Source organism: Eptatretus burgeri, chromosome 2 (assembly GCF_056783735.1).
Source record: "Eptatretus burgeri isolate ZD-2024b chromosome 2, Ebu_testis_v1, whole genome shotgun sequence".
NCBI classification, from domain to species: domain Eukaryota; kingdom Metazoa; phylum Chordata; class Myxini; order Myxiniformes; family Myxinidae; genus Eptatretus; species Eptatretus burgeri.
The window spans coordinates 50,075,516-50,091,580 of NC_140962.1; the positions used below are offsets into that span (position 1 = coordinate 50,075,516).

General features: G+C 40.6%; 1 protein-coding gene and 1 pseudogene across 1 annotated transcript in view; one reads left to right on the top strand and one right to left on the bottom strand.

Annotated features, from left to right (window-relative positions):
* Positions 1-498: 498 nt before the first annotated feature.
* The window catches only part of LOC147032015 (signal transducing adapter molecule 1-like), a 61,100-nt gene continuing 45,533 nt past the window's right edge, over positions 499-16,065 (bottom strand). Inside the window, exons 10-14 of the mRNA XM_085869271.1 lie at positions 10,961-11,048; positions 6,832-6,886; positions 6,478-6,622; positions 3,006-3,142; positions 499-2,764 (exon numbers count right to left, since the gene is read on the bottom strand). Coding sequence (XP_085725397.1) covers positions 2,518-2,764; positions 3,006-3,142; positions 6,478-6,622; positions 6,832-6,886; positions 10,961-11,048 — 672 coding nt within the window. The 3' untranslated portion in view covers positions 499-2,517. The remainder of the gene's footprint in view (positions 2,765-3,005; positions 3,143-6,477; positions 6,623-6,831; positions 6,887-10,960; positions 11,049-16,065) is intronic.
* Positions 11,403-15,069, top strand: LOC147032016 (uncharacterized; annotated as a pseudogene).

The following is a 16,065-nucleotide window of genomic DNA, read 5'->3' on the forward strand; positions in this document are numbered from 1 at the left end:
GGTGTCCAAAGTCTCATTCTGGTTTCAAAAATTTATTACAACCAACAAGACTTGTGGGCACCCTGTATAGTAATTTGGTGACACATCTGCAGACGATTGCTGGTTGACCTCTGGATGCAGTTGCAGACAGCCATCTTGCGACAATCTTTATCCTGTCATTTCCTGCTTCAAACTCTGTCGGTTACACACCCTTTGTCTGCTCACCTCCACTCTTTCATTCTTCTTTTTTTTTTTACACCTGTGGAATCAACTTCCACATTATCATCATATTCTTCCCTCCAAGTCGTTAAGACAGCTGTTCACCACCATCTCAGATCATCCATCCAAAACCATGATTTTTTTTCTCCTGCCAATAACCTTAGCCCACCTCTTGCTACGTTTCCAATCTTTCCTTCCAAATCCTCCTCAAGCCTCGACTTGGTATCAAAAAAACCAAAAGCATATCAGATTAAAATACACATCAGTTTTAGTATTTATGCATCATACAGAGAACACTGATTGGGCATTTGAAGGAAAATTTATTACAAAAGTATAATATAGAAACAAGCACAACAGCTATAAAGCTTCAAAAACAGCAGAGTTGAAGCATTTCATAAACACAAAATAATTACTTCAGATTATAATCCATAACTATAAAGAAAAACGTACACAGTTATGCTATTCCAATTGTTGTAGTAAACTCGTCCACGTTTCAAAGTTTTTATGCCTTAATAAACAACAACATGATGTGCATCACATCCCAAAATGCAATTACTAAGAAAACATCCAACCAAATCAGATTTCGCCGCTGCAATAATTTCAAGGATTATTGATTTCAAAATGCACGACTGCCTTCAAAAACATTTGATGATGTACAACCAATCTTCAAAGCTAAAATACAAAGTTATTTTCAATTAACTGTGTTCAGTGATCAATTGAAGAAAAAAAAATCCAAACATAAAACTCATCTCTACCATTGCACCTCTTCCTCAAACACAAACACTCCCATCAAATACTGCCATCTTAACCCTGATTTTGAAATCCCCAACAGATGCACTACTGTTTCCAGCCACCAGGGTATGTCCTCAAAGGTAAAGATCATTGTGTTAAGGATTGTACTGTATACGAGAAACAATTCAGCATTAGATGATGTAATAACAGACATTTATTGGCTTGAAAGATACATCAGAAAGGTGATTAAGAAAATTGATCCTGAAACAAAGGCTGGGGGAGGGGGTGATGACCAACTTGTAATGAAATCAAATTTATGAGACTAAATGCCCCCCTTCCCCCAAAATTTAGACTGGAATATAACTTTACATGATACACCAGTACAGCATCAGGCTCTGTGTCATCATAATTTTGTATGCACAATGTCATAGCTGGTTTACATCATTGCTGGGAGCATGGCTATGCTGCTGATGCAGTGCCCTCTGGAGGTTAGAGCAGGAATTTAGAATTTGTTCAGGGTGCTGGTGATAGCTGGCCTACTCTTCGTGAAGGACCGTGGGATCTTTAACGTCACAACAGGTTCACGTCAAGGCTCTGTATGTGGCAGAGCGTGTGTGTGTGTGTGTGGATATATATATATATATATATATATATATATATATATATATATATATATATATATATATATATATATATATATATATATATACATACATACCTATAAATAGTGGGGCAACTTAGCATAACAATTGTGCATTTTGTGAGGAAAGTACCAAATTTGGCACACAAGTAGCCTATCATATTATGAACAGATTTGGATATTGGGCCATCTCAAAATTTTTGATGGCAGTGGAAAATGGCTGCCACAGCCATCAGCTACTGAATTTGAGATGGCCCAATATCCAAATCTGTTCATAATAATATGATAGGCTACTAGTGTGCCAAATTTGGTACTTTCCTCACAAAATGCACAATTGTTATGCTATATTTAGCTAAGTTGCCCCACTAATATACACATACATACATATACACACACATACATGTATTATGGAGTATTTATTCCAGGTGGTAAACTTAAATCAGCCATAAATTTCTCACTCTGTCCCTTTCTCTTATCCCAGTCGTGTCAATGTGGCTATATCATTGTCTACTCAAGCACGGTAATCAAGAACAAGGATTTGCATGCAGCAAAGGAATCTAGAATTGCATGGGATTATAATGTGTTGCGGTTGTATTAATAACATGTTAATTTAATGAATTTCTGATCTGCAAAAGTAAATCAACCTGTAATGCTCCTCGTGCAAGACTAAACAGATGTGCAAGAGTTGCCGAAGCAGGCACATGAGGACTAAAAACGTAGTAACATGAAACCCCAAAACATGAACCATCTGGTTGTATTTACTTTCAGCAATGGTAAACTTCACCACCATTAAAATATGTTTATATCATATTTAAGAAAAAAAAAAAAAAACATAACGAACACGCCAGCACACTGCAGATTCAAATTTGCAGATGGCTTGAAAGCCCAGGTCTGAAACCACAACAATTTGCCATTTTATTTTGGCAAGGAAGACTCTCCCACAAACCTCATAGAAGTGGCTGCAGTTGACTGCCTGAGGCCAGCTGTGCAGGTCCGACAGCTAGCGGAGCTGGGGTCTGTAGAGCGAATGTGGAAGTGTGTTGGCTGGGGTACATGATGGATGACTGTGGCTGAAAGTCATACAAAACATGGGACAGAACTCCATTTGCTGACGCAGCCGAGAGACTTGCACGAGTTTGTGATGGCACACCTGGGTATACTGTGTCATGTGTTCCACTGACATTCGTCACCAGTCTGGAAGTCAATTTTTTTAATGTAGGAATGATGTGGATGGAAAAACATGGTGGTGGGGGTTGAGGTATGGAGAAAGGAGAAAAACATTTCATCACTGCAATTTAATTCCAGCTCATCATCTATCACATTCGTGAGCAAATCAAACTACATGGGATGAGTGACTGAATGAATAAATAAATATCCCTAAAAAAATTTTCTCTATTATATAATTTATTTAAGGTATAATAATTCATCCACCGACCCATGGTACTGCTGCTGCCCTGGCATGCTGTAAGTGGTGGAATGTAGTGCAGGGCCCTGGCTCAGGCTTTGATCTTGTGGTACAATGTAACCTTGGGGTACCATGTAGGGTACATTTGGAGGAGGGATTCCTGGGTCCTGAGGAACAACATTTTTGCAAATAATCACTCCCATTAGCAGCGTATCCTACAGCAATTTGACATTTTATGATATATATATATATATATATATATATATATATATATATATATATATATATATATATATATATATATATATATATATTATATACAAACATATGTGCTTCTTAAAAGTAAAAAAAAATCGACTACAACTGCATTGAAGATATCACACATTAATTACATCAAGGAGGTTTTATTCACCAAAAGGACAGAAAATGGACAAAAGAGCCTGGCAAGATAAACAAAGGATAATCCAGTCAAAGACATGGCAGTTATTCCAAACAAATAAGTGCCATGACAGTCTTATTTACATTTGACACCAATGTCAAGTATCTAAACAATTGGAAGATAAGCAAAGAAAGTCCTCACCTGCAGGAACACAATTTACGAGATCAAATTTCATTCCCACACACAAATGATTCTGAGCAACCCAAATATTTCTCATCCAGTAGTTTGGGGCGGTTTCGTTTTTTTTACCTCCGTCAACGAGGGTGGATAGAGGTTATGTTTTCACCCTTGTTTGTCAATTTACTTGTTTGTCTGTGAGCAGGTTATCTGAAAAAAGTTATGGACAGATTCAGAAGAAACTTGGTGGACAGACAAGGATATGACAAGGACGAATTGATTCAATTTTGGTCACGTTCCGGATCGAGATACGAGAGTTTTCAATTTCTAGTCATTCTTCACCATGAGAGAAAAACGATAAATAGCATATCTCAAAATGGTTGAGGAGAAATTCAGACGAAACTTGGTGGATGCATTGGGTAGATGACAAAAACCAGTCAATTCGATTTTGGTTAAGGTCTGGTTAAGGTCTGGCCTATCAGTGGGATACAAACCGTAAACCATTCAGCCTGGCGGAGGTATGCACACCAAATGCCATTCTAGTAATTTTATTTTATTTGGTTATAGGAATATGGGCAATGCTGCATTTTCATTGATAGCACCGATATCAGGTTACCCTCAAAGCATGAAGAGTGAACCATGACTTGCATCAAATGCAGACAAAAGTGTGGGAAAGCAAATTACTACAGTGCCTTCAGAAAGGGTTCACACCCCTCGACTTTTGTCACATTTTGTTGTGTTACGGCTTACATTTGTTAAAATGGCTTACATTAAAAAAAAATTGTCACCAATCTGCACAAAATCCCCCAAAACGACAAAGTGAAAACATGTTATGAGAATTTTTTTACAAATTCATGAAAACTGAAAAGCTGAAATGTCTGTTTCAGGGAAGAGTAGTAGCAGCTGAAATGCGAACCCTATCCAGGTTTCTTCTGATGACTCCAATGTAAGACTGTTCCTATTTGGTCTTCCATTTGATTTGAATAATCATAAACATCATGGGTCAGGGTCAGGTATCTGATCAAAGTGGAGATGCATCAAAGCAGGACATCATGATACCCGGTCATCACTGCCAACAGTTATAAAGTGACAGTTCTATCTATGTCTCTTAGTAAATACATCACACACCAGCACACAAACACCACACGTAACTACAGAAAAACACTGCACAAAACAAGTCCTGGCAAGGGTCTGCAATCTTTGATTGCTCTTTTTCTTGTTATGCAGTTGTGTTATGAAAGTTGCATGTGTTCACTTATAGAACAGCAGTTGCCTCCATTCAGTTGTGTTCAGTTTCCTTCAACTGCACTTGGCCACCTTCACTCGAATCTGTTTGATTATGTTCACTTACCTCTGTTCTGATCGATTCCCACTATGGCAAATGAAATCGTAGCTTTCCTGCTGGGCTTTAACCACGGCTTTGTAATGAGCAGTATATTTTGGCGGGCCTCACACTTTGCACAAGTATTGTCACCTTGTTTCGTACTTTGATATGCGCATTACTGTGTGGCTTGAAAATTGGGGCAGGACCAGAACCAGACAGCATTTATAAATGGAAGAAACAGGAAAATCCCTCTTGAAGCTTGTAAACTGTGAAGCAAAGGCAAAAAGACGATGAATTTGACAGCTGATCAGATAGGAGAGGCGCTGCTCCACTGTTTCCCCAATTTATTTCGCGAGCCAGCAAATGAGGTGCTTGCAATAGCAGCACTTTCAACTTTTCTTTTTAAACCACAATGTTCCTTTGGGTGTCCCAAAATGGGCCCACCAACGAAATTTATACCCTTAAATACTCTACTTCGGATTGACAATTTTTTTTTTTTTTTAGACCGCTTGAAACGCAAGTTTCCCTTGTGAGTCTGTCCATGCCATGAGCCACAGAAACAACAGAAGTCTCCAAAAAAAATGTTCTGTCTCCTAAAATTTTTGAAGTTACTTATATTTCATGAAGATGTCAATAAAACCTGCTTTTGAGAAATGGCTCATAAAAAAAAATGAGAACACTCATGGCATGGGGAATGTCAATACGATGTCATGTTAAGATGAATCAAATAAAACGAGCAGTGCTCGGCTGAATAGCGTTCATGCGTCAAGCCAAATGGCACCCTGCTCGTGTTTGCCAGTGTTCTGCTCAATACAATTCTCTCCCAACCATGAAGGAATGGAGTCCTGGTACGATCTAGTGTCACACTTCTTCCCCAGTAGTGGAGAGTTTATCCATGCCATTGGAAGAAAGGTCACATATTTGGTTCCAAATGTTTTTGAAAAGGGGAAGGGGAAAAAAAAAAAAAAAAAAAAAAAAAAACTTTAGACTCCCCTCTCACAAGAGACTAGTGCCACCAGTCTCCTGGAGGTTTTCAGGCCGAAGCACTTTCATATCCATGAATGAGCAATTGGAAGTGCTGCAATCAATGACAAAAACGGTACAATGGCCATTTCCATTTTGTTTGACGGAAAAAAAATGGTTTGGGGGAGGGGAGGAGGGGTGAGTGGCGAAGGAAGGACATCAAGCTTTCGACCTTTTTATATTCCGTTCCCTTGGGACAGGAGAACGCGATGTTAGGGCAGGAATTTTGGAATATTTTGGCCATGGTGCCGATGATAGCTCGCCTACTCTTCGCGACAGACACCATAGGATCTTAAACATCCACCAACATATCCTGGCACTCTGGCAGATGAGATTCCCGTTTAACATCCATCCAAGTGGGGGACAGCACACACATTGATGAATCACCCTGCCTGTGAAACACCAGGATAACAGTATATAGCTGGTCAGGATTCAAACTCAGGTGAGACAGCTTAGAGGTGAGTGAATGTAACTATAGGACACCCTTCCAGCACAGGGGGAAAGCAGGGATGGAGAGTGCAGGGGGGTGTATAAAAACTTGTTTTTCACAAATATTAAATCTGATCATCTCCAACAAAGTGGAAGGTTTCTATACACACCTGTACAAGACCCATGGCTTGTGCGTGATGGAAGGCCTGGTTCTTTTTGTAGTCTTCATACACCGAAGTCTGGCTCATCAGTTGACCATACAACTCCATGGCTTCCATCAAGCTTGTGTTCAGTTGCATCAGCTCTGAGTGCTTACTGTTTGAATAAAAGTCATCCCAAAAGTTCGAAGTTCGAGTATGTAGTCCAATAGCCAAAAACTCCTCCCCCAATTTTTTTTTTCTGAATCTTTCAATATTCATGCCTCACCTGATTCCAGTATACTTCAATTTTCCTTCAAACAATTCCAATGAACCCAATCCACAATCTCTAGATCTAACATAATAAACTCAATCTGTATAACTAACCTGTCAATTTCCTCCAGCCTCTTGTCGATTAGAGGGCCCATCTCATGGCAGCTCTCTGCAAGAACAGCACATATATATGTATATATTATTATTAAATTTAATATTTCCTGTATTAAAAAAATAATAGTAATTAAATCACTACACAAAAAGAATGTATCATGGTTAGTACCACCTCACAAGCAAAAAAAAAAAGAGCTTTACGGACCAACTGTGATATCATGCCACAGCATCTCAAAAAATAAAAACAATAACCTGGTCAATGGTCATCCTATACAAATTAAGAGCTGTTCATTACCCCATGCGACCTGTGATTGTCACTGATCTCTCATTCAGTTCCATTCCTCTGGTGCTCTCCTACATATCATAGCCAGAATTGAAAGGGATACAGACATCATCTTGGGAATAATATGTATTATGAGGATAGTTCATTTAGACGTGAAGGCAAATGCTAATTTTGTTTTTCATGAACGTTCCATCGACGACTTTATTTTGACCCACGTCCCTTGCACTTGCCCTCAAGTCAGTTTTCACGATGGATGGGAACTCTTGAATCTTGATGATGTCAGGTTGAAGTGGAAAAAAATTCAAATGGTTGCTGCAGACAAATCACACCCCTTAACGGGTAATTAACAGGGTGTTGTCGAGAATTGTACAAACTAATCTGATCAAGTTGATGAATCACCCTGCCTGTGAAACACCAGGATGACAGTATATAGCTGGTCAGGATTCAAACTCAGGTGAGACAGCTTAGAGGTGAGTGAATGTAACTATAGGACACCCTTCCAGCACAGTGAAAACGATTCAAAGGTCTGACGTTTTTCCTTGCAAACGATTCAAAAAGGATATGCCACAGAATAACCCGTGAGTATAGTTTGTGCAACAAACGCCAAGTTATTTCAAAGGCCCTTCCATATTATATTACAGGCATGTTCAGTGGTCCACAGCAATTATAAACGTATGGCATCCTTTGGAATTCAGAGTTTATTTACAATTAAAAAAAAAAAACATTTGGGTGAGTTTTATCAAGAAATTTGGGAGATGTATCTGTGCGATACGGATTAGTGCAGCCAATTATATTGAAGTCACATTCTGTGATGCAATCTCCATCCTCTTCAATGCACTTCTTTAATCCCAGCACAGATTACTTCCTTCTAAAATATCTTGTATACACCAGTCTGGCTCATCATACACCTCCATTGCTTTCATGATGTGGAGGTGTATGGTATACCAACAGTCTGGTCACCATATACCTCCATCGCTTTTGTGGTGTGGTTTATGATTTCAGAATGGTGTGGAGGTGTATGATGAGCTAAACTGGTGGTATACCATTCAGCTCCATTGCCATTGTCAAAAGAGTTATCTGATAGAGATGTTTAAGATAACGAAGGATGTCAACAAAATAAGTGCGAAAAAGTTTTTCTGCAGAATGGAGAACGAGAACAGGCACCACAGCCTGAGAGTAAAATTAATTTAAAAAAAATTAACAGGAAGCTTCAAAAGGTCATAAGGCTGGGGTATTACACCTAAAGAGTAGACAATGCAATGAATGCTAGGTTCTCAACACCATAGAAAATGCGTGGCACAGCCACCACACTGAGCTAACCAATTACTTAACCCCCCCCCCCATTCTTATAAATTCTCACGACTATTAAAAGAATGTGCCACCATCCCCAAATGAGTTCAATCTCATCGTGGTCTATGTCCAAAAAAAAAGCAACGGTAAACTTTTGGCAGGTTTGATAAGACAAAAAAAAATACAGCATGCCAGCCACCGCTGCTCACCAACATGTAGTGGTACAAAGCATTGGTATACACCAACAGCAGGGCAGAGGGAGAAAGTAGATGGAGATGGACAAACAAGGGATGCAGATAACAACTAGGGGTAAGGGAGAACACAATGGATGGACAATATGGATACATAAGCAAAATTTTGGGAGGGGTGTGGGGTGGTTTAATGGGTGGAGAAAAGATCATGATTTTGGATGGGGATGACTTGAGATGGATGACACCCTCTTCGGGTAAAACCTCTGCTTTTACCTCATCACTGCACAGTAAGTTCAGTATCAGCAAGAAAAAGGAAAATAAGAGTTAATATTTTACGTGGGGTGAAAGGAAAACTTTGCAGTTGTGATCATCATGATTAGCTGGTTGAGGTTAATCTCACCTTAAATTAAGTTACTCATTGAGATAAGCAAACATTTATAAACCACTTTAAAGAAACAATGCAGAGGGATCAGTAATGTACAGAAAATACACAATTTGCATTTATTCCAGTGGAAATTATTTTGGGTCTAACACTGGGACAGTACTCAGAGATGGTTTAGCAACTGAGCTTGGCTGCACTTGTGAATGGCAGAATATCTCGATAATTGGCTGTTACTACCTGCAATCAGCTTGGAGGCAGCTCCTATCCACCTACAAGGCTTTCATCCGCAGCTCGATGGAGTCCTCCTCTCCCCTCTGGACTGGCTTCCCTGCCTCACATCTTGTTCAGCTTGACATTGTAGAAACAAAGGCCTTCAATATCATTGGAATCTCTCGTGATGAAGCTGAGTCTCTGGGCCTATCACTTCGCCAACGCCGACAGGACAGTGATCTCTCTGTCTTCTTCCGCCTCATTTCTGGACTTTCACAGTCTTAGTGGGGCAACTTAGCATAAAAATTGTGCATTTTGTGAGGAAAGCACCAAATTTGGCACACCAGTAGCCTATCATATTATGAACAGATTTGGATATTGGGCCATCTTAAATTCAGCCGCTGATGGCTGTGGCAGCCATTTTCCACTGCTATCAAAAATTTTGAGATGGCCCAATATCCAAATCTGTTCATAATATGATCGGCTACTAGTGTGCCAAATTTGGTGCTTTCCTCACAAAATGCACAATTGTTATACTATATTTAGCCAAGTTGCCCCACTATCTGTCCTCTCAGTGCTTTGTCACCCTCCTCCCCCCCGCCCCCACCACCCATGTATCTGCGGGACACATGCGACCCACCAGCAACCCCCTCCTAATGAAGCTGCCTAAATTCAGAATCATTCAGAATTCAGAAGCTTATTTATTCCTCTTTTTCCCCACCTGTGAAACGATCTTCCATCCTCTCTTCAATCTCATTCTTCCCTCCAGTTCTTCAAGACAGCTGTTCACCACCTTCTCAAGTCATCCCCATCCAAAATCATGATCTTTTCTACACCCATTAAACCACCCCACACCGCTCCCAAAATTTTGCTTATGTATCCATATTGTCCACCCTTTGTGTTCTCCCTCACCCCTAGTCGTTACCTGCATCCCTTGTTTGTCCATCTCCATCTACTTTCTCCCTCTGCCCTGCTGTTGGTGTTTTCCCTCTTTCTCCTGCTGTTCCCTTTGTCGTTTTGTGCTCCGATTGTGTTCAGTGTCAAAGCTCTTCCATGAGCCGAGAGCATGTATATATTTTAAAATAATGATGATTTTTTTTTTAAAACAATAACCTGTAAATAAAGTTGTCTTTTCAACAGATGTTCATCTCATAATTTGCAGTGTTTGACAGTTTCATGTCTTGAAAATGAACAAGAAAAAACTGGAATAAAGCACAGTACAAGGGAGGAAAGCGGGAATTATTTTTAACTCTGGAGCTTAATGATTGGAGAAATCTGCTCCAAGTCTGGGAGGTCAGCAGTTTGATTCCGACACTGATGAGTCATACCAAAGACTTCAAAATGGCACATGCCACCTCCTTGCTTGGTGTACAGCATTTAAAAGGATAGAGCACAGACAAATAACCATAGTTATGGATTCATGAGGAGGAAATCGCTCTTCAATTGCACCACAGTGTATGGAGAGAAAAGCAGTCAAAGATGTTGGTGCTGGTAAACCAGAGTGAGCTGGGAAGTTACGTCACTTCCCCCAAGCTCAGTAGCTGTGTTTGTCTGAAGTCAAGTCTGGTGCTGTCTCGTGTATTTGTGTTGCATTCCTCCACGAGTCTTACATCACCAGAACCTTAACCCTGTATGACAAAAAAACACCCTTGTATTTAAAGAAACCACTTTGCTGAATAAAATAGACACCAGTGTGGTCATACTAACGGAGTTTTGTCATATGTCTTTTGCTATACACAAATTTTAAGGACAACTCATTCAATTTATACCAACCCTCGAGTCGAAGCACGTCAGGGGAATCGGGCTGTTCAACCGTTGGATCTACAGTCTGCAGCGTTCGCAGAACCCAGTCCATGCGTTTCTACAACACACCGTAAAAAGCAATCGCACATAGTTTTTATAATCTTGATTTGTCAACTTCACAATTACTTCAAAGAACTCCAAAAAATATTTTTTCAAATATTCCCAGCACAAGGACCAAAAGTTATGTTTGGCATATCAACTTCACAAGCAAAATGCAAATTCATAGTGGTTATTCACACCACTCAATTTGTGCAAGAATTTTACATTCAAGTCATGCGAAGAAGGCATGCAACACAACCCAATGAACAAGTGAGGATGTTTTGGGTTTAAAAAAACAAAATGTATTCCACAACACATTCCTACACTTTGTAAAACAAGGAACATTCAAACCATAAATTGGACTCTATTCGACATGCGGTGAGGTGGAGTGGTTCAGCGGGGAGGGCAGCGTTTCGTCCTTGGGCCTATGGACATGGCTCGGCCTGCAGTGAGATGGAGTGGTTCGGTGGAGCTGGCTGAGTTTCACCTTTCGGTCTGTGAACTTGGTTCGGTTTTCCCTCATGGGTCAGCCCTGCTCGGCAGATTACTAATGGACAGAGTGTGAGGCTTGGCAGAGAGTCTGAACAAGGAGGATTGCACGAGGAAATCGAGGGTCAAACTGAGGGGTGGGAATTGAGTGTTAAAAGCATTGACTGTGTGATTGAATGTGTTTACCTTGAAAATTATGACCTTTAAAAAAAAAATTATTTTTACTTTGGTGAGGGAGGAGTGAATTCAGTGGGAGAGAGGGTTTGACTGTTGAAAGTGAAAATGAGAACGGCGGGGGGGGGGGGGGTGGGGGAGGAGGCAAAAGGCGAAAGAGATGTGTGTGTATGCGTGCGTGACAGCAGGCTCGAGTAGTTGGTCGAGCAGGTCAGCCAGGGCAGCACTGCTGATTGATGAACTGAATGTCCCAAATTATCCAAGATGGTACAAGCTCTGTCAGATGGGCAGCGATTCAGAAGTGAGGTCTGGCTAGGTAGTTTGAATATGGGATCAATGGGGGAGGAGAGGGGATGAAGTTGTGGAGATAATGTAGAGGAGTTTGGAAGTGTTGTGTGTGTGCAGGAGACAAGGCGAGGAGGTTGGTAGGATTAGTCAGGTTCCTTGTGTAATTTCATTGGAATTTTTTGGAGAGTAGCAAACCTATAAATTTTTCAGTTTAAAATCTATTTAAATAAAAAAAAATGATGTTTCACATTTTTTCAACTTTTGGAGAGGTCGTTTTGGGGTGAAAAACGCTTTTTTTCAATTCCAATTTTAAAAAATCTGAAACAATACAAAATAACCAACTGATAATGGATTACTGTTAAATGGCTAACAATGAATTTTATAAAATAATAAAATGTTGCATTTTGACTGTCGGTTGCCATGGAAACAGCATTTTTGGAGTGGAATTGCCATTTTTTAAATTATATTTTCCATCGGATGGCCTAAATAATTGTTAAATATAGTGACCATGACGAACTTGCACATAAGTATTATGATTTTCAAGTATTGGAACAGTTGGTTGCCATGGAAACGGCCATCTGTGCAATGAAACATTGGTGTGTCTGTTGTTCAATATCAGAAGGTTTCAGCACCTTCAGTAGTAAAACGTTTGATTTTAAGTTTTTGTAGTTTGATGTATTGTAAGTGTGATATTGTATGGAACATAGGTGATGCCACGTCGCGATGCCATGCCATCGCCTCAGGTTACGGTTGCTGGGCGTGGCATGACGTCGTGATGTGGCGCGGCGCGCGTCCAAGCACGTGCAGCACTATGACGTCATTTTCAGTTCGCTTCGTTTATTCTCAATTTATTCATGACAGTTTACTTCGGAGCTTCGTTTCATCATATTCAGTTTTCAACACCTTTCTTCCTTTTTTCGGTAAGTTGTGATACCCTTTGAGGCGTATGTACCTTTTTGTCATTTTATGTTTTTCTGTATGGGGTAGGATTATGGTTTGAATGGCCACGGGGTTGGAGGTTTTAATTGTGTTTCCTGTTAGGCTAGGAGTTGGAAGTCGGGCAGTCGGCATGTTATAGCTATGTGTTTATCTTTTTTCTATTATTTCGGGTTGATCTTTAAATATGTCCTTATGTGCTGGTTCGTGTTTTCATTTTTCCAGAAAGAAAGTCACCATCAATGTAATCAGTCACTGATGTATTTTGTTCCATTAGATTAACTGCTGTATAATAGGATAGGATTAGGTTAGCTTTGTGCCCGGGGGTTGGAATTACAGAGGGAGTCTATTTGGAGTTTCTATTTAGTTTACTGGCATGTAGTTAGCGGCATGTAGTTTAGTTAGCACGTATTGTTGATTTCCCACTCATCTCTGCTTTTATTTTATTCAGGTAATTTTACGTCTTAGTAGCGCTTTTTATTTTGGATTCTAATAAAGTTCTATCATTGCGACATTTACCCGCATCTTCCGTTTAAATCACACAAGTTTAGGTCAATAAATTAGTCAAAGAAAATATGGATGTTGTTTTTCTCATCTGTTTGCTTTTTTTATGGTGATGAATGTTATTTGTGCCCTTGATATGGCCCTAGACATAGGCACAGCCCGAGTTTTATAGGCTGTATCACGTATGATAGATTTGATATTCATGAGCTGACGATTTATTTTTATATTTGCAGAACCAACAACATGATGGATGAAGTAGTGGCAAGTGGCAAGTGGCAACTGAGTGGCAAGGATTCATGCCAGACGAAAGGATCAACGAACTGGACAAAATGTGTCCTGTGCAAAGATAATTCTTCCCTGAAAGGGTCCTTGGTGTTGCAACCAAAAGTCGAGTCAGTCTGCCGTTTGATACAGACAACACAGGAGCCAGCCACTTTACAGGATGGTGATTATGTACAGATTCATAAACGACTTGAGGGGATGTCAGCAGAACTGTTGCAAAAGGAGAAGGCTGTCTGGCACCGAACATGCTATTCCAACGCAACCAACAAGGACCAAATTCGTTGTGCCAGGGTTCGTTATGATCAGGCACTATCATCAGGGTCGCATATCGCGAAAGGCCAGGTCGAAAGAGAAAAATGGCCGAAGTATGTCTGGAGTCGTCAAGCTCCTCCACACCATTCACTCTGTCATCCACAGACCCCTATGACAAGGCTTTGCACTTCTGTTGCCAGAGGACTGATGGTCAACCTATTTACCTTGTACGGAGTGACAGTGCGGGCAAATCGCTGAGAGAAGCTGTTTATGTTGCTCAGAACCCTGTTTTTATGACTCGATTGAACACTGCTATTGCGCCAAGTGATGCACATGCAATTGACGTTATGTACCACAGGTCTTGTTGGACGAAACATGTCTTCCATGTCTTGCGAGATCACGACACCAAAGGAGAGAAGGATAAAGCATCAATGACACAAGTTGTGAGTTTAATTGAACTGATCAACTTGGTAGATGTCCTAACCAAGCAGCAAACAACTCCGTATGGAGGACATTGAGACAACTTATGTTAACCTTCTAGGTGGTAAAGATGCCTTAGAACATCATGTACCCACGCTCAGTAGAAAATGGCTGAAGAATAGAATCTTACAGGCATTACTGTTCACCTGAGATGTAAGGTCAGTGCTCCAAAAGAACAGACGGAAATCTTCTATTCTCTAGTCACCTGAGACATGCGAGGAAGATATGATCAATGCTAGCATTACAAATGACGATACAATGGACCATATGGATGCTATATACAAATAAAAGCAGCTATGCTTGTTCGCAAAAGTCTAGAGAACTTCTCCACCAAGGACCAACAAGATGAATACATACAAGTTTCTAGCAGTGAACAGGATGTCCCCGGAGAGCTTAAGGCAATGGTACGTTGGATAATGCTTGGCCCAGTGGAAGAGATGCAATGAGAAGCACGGACAAATGTTGTGGACAGATCAGTATTAACTGTAAGCCAAACCATCATGTACGGCCTCAAGTCTAGGAAGCAGGCAATGTACAAACCACGGAACGAATCTGCTCTATTCCGTCCGCAATGTCAAAGGGAAAATCCTAATGTTATCGGTATGGCTCGAGCCGTCCACCATGACAAGGAATAAAAAGATGGTAGACCTTCTCAGTGCGTTCCATACAGCCGTATCTTGCTTCTTGAGACATTGACTGCAAATGCTGTGGTTAAAAATACCACACTATTCCAAGGACTGTACCACCAATTCTTAAGCGAGGACGACTTCCGGTCTTTGGCTTCCACAATACTGACTTTGCCGAGGATACTCCTAATGGCAAAGACACAACTCATGGAACCATTATAGTAGTGTTTCAGAAGGCAGATGGTGCTGGAGAGACGATAGCGCCCCCTCTTCAGATCACAGAAGCAACGAACTTGACTGTTACTCCGCATCATACAGAAATAATACCATGTAACAAGCCAAAATCGGTTATAGGGTCATCGTCCTCTAGAGAAGGTATGGTTGAGTTCACAGTCAATAAGACGGGGGTGGACAAACACTACCAAATTAAAAAAAAAATGGGTTTTAACCCCAAAACGACCTATTTGACCACATAATATGCATTGGAAAAATGTGAAACATGGATTTTCTGTTTTGGTATTGTTTAAGCTTTCCAAAAATGTTGGGGTTCGCTACTCTCCAAAAAATTCCAATGAACGTCAAATTATGGACACAAGGAACCTGACTAGATGATACAAGTTGTTGCACGTGGGTGGAGATGCAAGGAGTAATGGCGTGGGAATAATAGTATCGGAAGAGATCAGCAAGCTGGTGGTCAGAGTGGAAAGAAGGGAGGGACAGATAGTTCTGGCATGGGTAGTGATACAGAGGCAAATGGTTTGTGTTATGTCAGCCTATGGGCCAGAAACGGGAAGGATTGGGGCAAATAATCAGGAATTCAGGGATGCATTGGAGAGGATGATGGGAATGGTTGAACTGGAGGTGATGCTGTGCATTGCAGGGGACTTTAACGTGCATGTAGGAGTCGCGGAGCTGGGGAGAGGAATGTTTTGGTAAATTTGGTTATGGAGCAAGCAATAGAGAGGGTCAAGAGTTGGTGGAGCTGATGGCGAGGAATAGGATGGA